Source organism: Neocloeon triangulifer, unplaced genomic scaffold (genome assembly GCF_031216515.1).
Source record: "Neocloeon triangulifer isolate White Clay Creek 2 clone unplaced genomic scaffold, ASM3121651v1 ptg000002l, whole genome shotgun sequence".
Classification (NCBI taxonomy): domain Eukaryota; kingdom Metazoa; phylum Arthropoda; class Insecta; order Ephemeroptera; family Baetidae; genus Neocloeon; species Neocloeon triangulifer.
The window spans coordinates 3611464-3615838 of record NW_026775545.1 but is presented as its reverse complement, the minus strand read 5'-3'; the positions used below and the strand labels follow the sequence as shown (position 1 = coordinate 3615838).

At 35.2% G+C, this 4375-nt stretch overlaps 1 protein-coding gene across 2 annotated transcripts; it reads left to right on the top strand.

Annotated features, from left to right (window-relative positions):
* The first annotated feature begins 170 nt into the window (after positions 1–170).
* Positions 171–2265, top strand: LOC132205166 (uncharacterized). 2 transcript variants are annotated; one of them, XM_059634075.1, is made up of 8 exons: positions 171–323; positions 395–473; positions 526–716; positions 864–1160; positions 1211–1543; positions 1600–1674; positions 1741–1830; positions 1889–2265. In XM_059634075.1, exons 2-8 carry the CDS (start codon positions 464–466, stop codon positions 1982–1984), a joined length of 1092 nt encoding a protein of 363 aa, XP_059490058.1. In that variant the 5' UTR covers positions 171–323; positions 395–463; the 3' UTR covers positions 1985–2265. The 2 variants fall into 2 exon arrangements, with proteins under 2 accessions (XP_059490058.1, XP_059490059.1); XM_059634076.1 differs by lacking the exon at positions 526–716 and having other exon boundaries at positions 395–447.
* The last annotated feature ends 2110 nt before the right edge of the window (positions 2266–4375 follow it).

Here is a 4375-nt window from a genome sequence, read left to right as displayed (position 1 = left end):
GCGTGCACGTTTTAATAATTAAAAACCTTGAATTTTTAATTAATTAATTTTTATCAAGCTAAATTTTTACCTCAAATTATGCTTTGGAATAGCAGACTTCTAGATTTATGATAACTTGATGATATTGATTATAAGTTCATTTCCCCACGTTATGCATGCAGATACAGTGATCAAAGTAAAAAATTATGCATTTGAAAACCATGTGTACGAATTATCAAAAGCTAACTTCATAAAACATCTAATTACGTAATTTGAATTTAATGTTTTCTAGGAAAGTACACAATGGATCCAATTTATATGGTATAACAACTAATCGATTGCTGGTGAGTTGAATCAAGTTTTCATATTTTATCAAATCGATTTTCTCAATTCTTTTTATTATTACATATTATAGTAATTGTTTGCACATGTCATCGCACAAACACAAGAGAAAGCTATTACCTAATGGTAAGTGGGAGGATCGATGGAGAGAGGTAAAATTAAATTTCATGCCCTCAAAAGACACTTTGTGAAATGTATTTGAAGGCGGCACGTGGCTTGGTCTGCTGCCTAGTTGTCTGTGGCATTTGTCCACCTACAGCCCTCTTTACCCGTCTGCCCAAATGGGTGGACGGCTTAAATGTGGTCGTTCATCTAGCTTGGTCACCACTTACGCGTGGTTCGAGCTCTCGCAACCAACAGCCATTCCTGAATTCCAGCATTTGACAAGTGTTAATGTAAAAATTTGGCAGCCAATTTTCTGCTAGTTTTTTCCAGTTTTATAATTTTTTAAAAGTTTTTATTACTTTTTAATTATTTAAATCTTTTTAAATTTTTGTTAGTGAAATGATAATAATTAACAATAATTCTTAATATTATATTAGGGAGCACTCTACGCTGCCCGGATTTGTCTGGTGGGCCACCAAATCATCTGTCTTTTGGCTTCACAGGAACTTCGACGCACCATCCCTGATCTCCTTCCCCGTCTTCAATTACGTTCATTTGTGCCCTTCACACCAACAGTACTTTACTTAGGCGTTTTAATAATGTACTCTTGCATATGGCGGAATCCATTTAGCTCTTTTGAAAACTTGCCGCTGATATTCTTTTACATCTCGCTGAGCGGCTGCATCGCATTTGTGGGCTTGCAGACAGTTTCAATTGAAGCCTTTCGCTATAAGGTATTAAGTATTATTTTTTTTAAGAAGAAAAATTAAAAAAAAACCAACAGTTGAAAGCTATGAACGATTTACTGGAGTGCCATCCCAAAAGGCAAATCGATCTTGAGCACATGCTGGCCCGAGTGGCCAAACACAGGGTGCAGTTTAATTCGCTTATTGACGATGTCAACCGTGGCCTGGGACCGATATTAGCGACCACAGTTATAGTGCTCTGCATTCGACTTTCATTTGGCATCTTCTCGAATTTCGCAATGTCTACTCTGATAATTAACAAGGACGCAGTGCCAAACTTCACTTCTCTTTTTCTAGTTTATCCTCGGACAGCTGTTAAAATCATTGTTCTTGTCTCCCTCGCACACGCTGGAGAACGATTCAATAGCGAGGTTTGAAAAAAAATTCATTTAAAAAGAACATATGCAATTAGTTGCTTTACTATCAGATTGCAAGAAGTTCACATTTGCTGGATTGTATATCAACCTCAAATCAATTTTATCCACCGATTGTATTTTACCAGGTTCCATCATGAAAATTCTTAATTTAAATAAAAAAAGAGAGAAATTAAAATTATATTATGTTCTAGATTGAGAAGTGTAGAAGCGTTATTGAAAAGCGCAATGTGGCTTTTACTGGATGGGGAATAATGAACATAGATCACACTCTACTCGTCGTGGTATGATAAAATGAAAATGTTTTATTTTGAATTTAAAATGAATTAACATAAATGTTAGATGTTTAATTTCATATTTAGTATGGTGATGGTACTCATGCAATTCCAAATGAGTGAGACGGTTTCGTCGACTGAATCTCATGGAGGGAAATTATAAGAAATACAACATTAAGAATTAAACACTGTGAAATGTTTTAAACACTGTCCGATGTACTCATGGTTGGCTACGATACAATCCTCATTTCCCACGCAACTTTTGCGCCGATCGTGGCTTGAATTTGAGCATCTAGCGAGTAAAATTTCAACCGCAAGACACTTGTAGTTCTGGAGTGAGTCGAGTAGGGAGCGCATTTTCCTGCTTAGCTCATTTCTATGTTGATTATTCTCCTTCTATTGTTCTTGTATTAGTTCTCGTATTGTTTGTAACTCGTTTTAATATTAAAAATCATTTAATTGAAATAGACTGAGTTGATTTATGATCCAGATCCATAATTTACATTGAGTATTCAAAATATAATAAAATATTTCGTTCAATCAATATTAAACTAATTGACTGAGTGGTTATTGACTGCATTTATTTTTTAACCATTGGCTTTAATTTAAAATTAACGATCAAATATTTTAAATTATATGAAAATCAATAGTGCGATAAAAATCCTCCAACTTAATGCAGCCTTGAATACAAATTTTTTTTATTATTATTGGATTAAGAAAGATTAAGTAAGTAAGATTGAATTGGAAAACAGCAGTTAAAAATTATTTCAAAAGAAAAGAAAGTGAAATCAAGGGGTACGCGTAATAAAAACAACCGGTGCGATGAGCGTTATCATGAAAAAATTCTGTACATCTTTCGCTCTCTCATTCCCATAAAATCAGAAGCTGAAACAATTGCGCCTGTTCATGAGAAGAGGATAGTTTTTTTCATTTCCATTAAACGAGTCCGGCGCAATAACAACAGATTTATTGCTTTTTACTGCTGCCCTTTCCTGTGTGCCGCCAACCCAGATTAATTTATTGCACCACTCCGGAGGTGTTTTTTTTTGTTCCTCGTTCGCAACTTTTCTCTCTTTATTTCAAATGCACTTGGGTGTAAGTTTGTGCTGAGCTGTTTCCTGATTCTCTTTTTTCGATTGCTCGCTCGCTGCGCGCATCCAAGCAGTGCAACGTTCTATTATTTTATTATACGCTCCTTTTTATTTATTTTTCAGGCGGCGCGCACTTGATATTCTTCCTTTTCAAGTTTCTCGCACGCAGGAAAACTGATGAATTTTCATATTTTTTCTTGTGGGAAAACAACAACAACATGCAGTCGTTTTTTTAACTAAGACGCAGTTGTCTGTCTTTTGCTTGGAGAGGTGGATGCGCCAGAAGGTTGGCCTTTGACCCCTGGCGCACATTTCACCGCAGACTGTCGCACACCAGCAGCATACAGATGGGGACGAAGCTAAAATGCACTTCCTGTCGCACACGCATCAATCAATTAATTAAACTCAACAACGGCTACTTTTCGTTAACAATTGGCAGTTTATCGTGAGAAAATTTCACTTGACCGTAATTATAAAAATTTATATAAAAGAAAAATTATTGCGGTATCCATTCAGTTTGTATTTGCAAATATTTTAATTATCATACCACAGAACATATCACTGGCCATAATAGTGTTCATAAATTAAAATTTAGTTATAAAAAATTAGGCCAAAAAACTTCAGCAATCTGAAAAATTGCCTCATTACTCATTACGACTCATTATATTTAAAAAATAAACTTTTGTATTCATAACATTTCATGTTTAACTTCTTTTAATAATTCAGAACTGGTTTCTAATGTCCTGATTGAATGGAATCAATTATTTGATGGTGAAAAATAAAAAAATTTAATTAAAGATAAGATCGTCCTCATCATAAACTTTATGTTGCAACCTACATTTTCAAGACTATATAATTGTTGTGCTTGTCGTATTAATCTATGCAATTTCCTAGACAAAAGCGTGTTGTGCAGGTTGCATTCTCAAAACTTCAATGGATCTGCTGCAACTAAACTTAGCAAGATCGGCTCCATATTATTTTTTGTTAACAAGGGAAGTGCGACAAAGTGAATGGCACAGAACTAAAAAAAAATCCACAAATTTATTTTGCGTGTTGGATAGGCTTACTTGTTAGCTTGACTCTTAAAAAATTAATTTTAATCATTTCTTGAAACCACACCAATTGTAAATAATTCAAGTATAAGGAAGTGCTGAGGCACTACTTTTGTTGGTGTGAAAATAAAATGTTCTCCAATAAAAGCGAGCACCACTGATCGCGGTTCCCAAGGCTGCATGCGTGCGTCTTTCTTTATGGGTTTGTGTGTGAGAAAGTCGCGGCGATGTTTGTGGAGATGTTTTGTTTTGCTCGGTGCGCGCGAGACGGATTTTCATACCTATACATCTTATTCCGAGCTTCAACCCACGGGAATATTTTCCATAATAAAAACGCATGCAATACTTGTTCGTCGGCTTTTTTCATTACAAATATATACGTACGCGAGTGTTGAGATCGAGATATTTCCT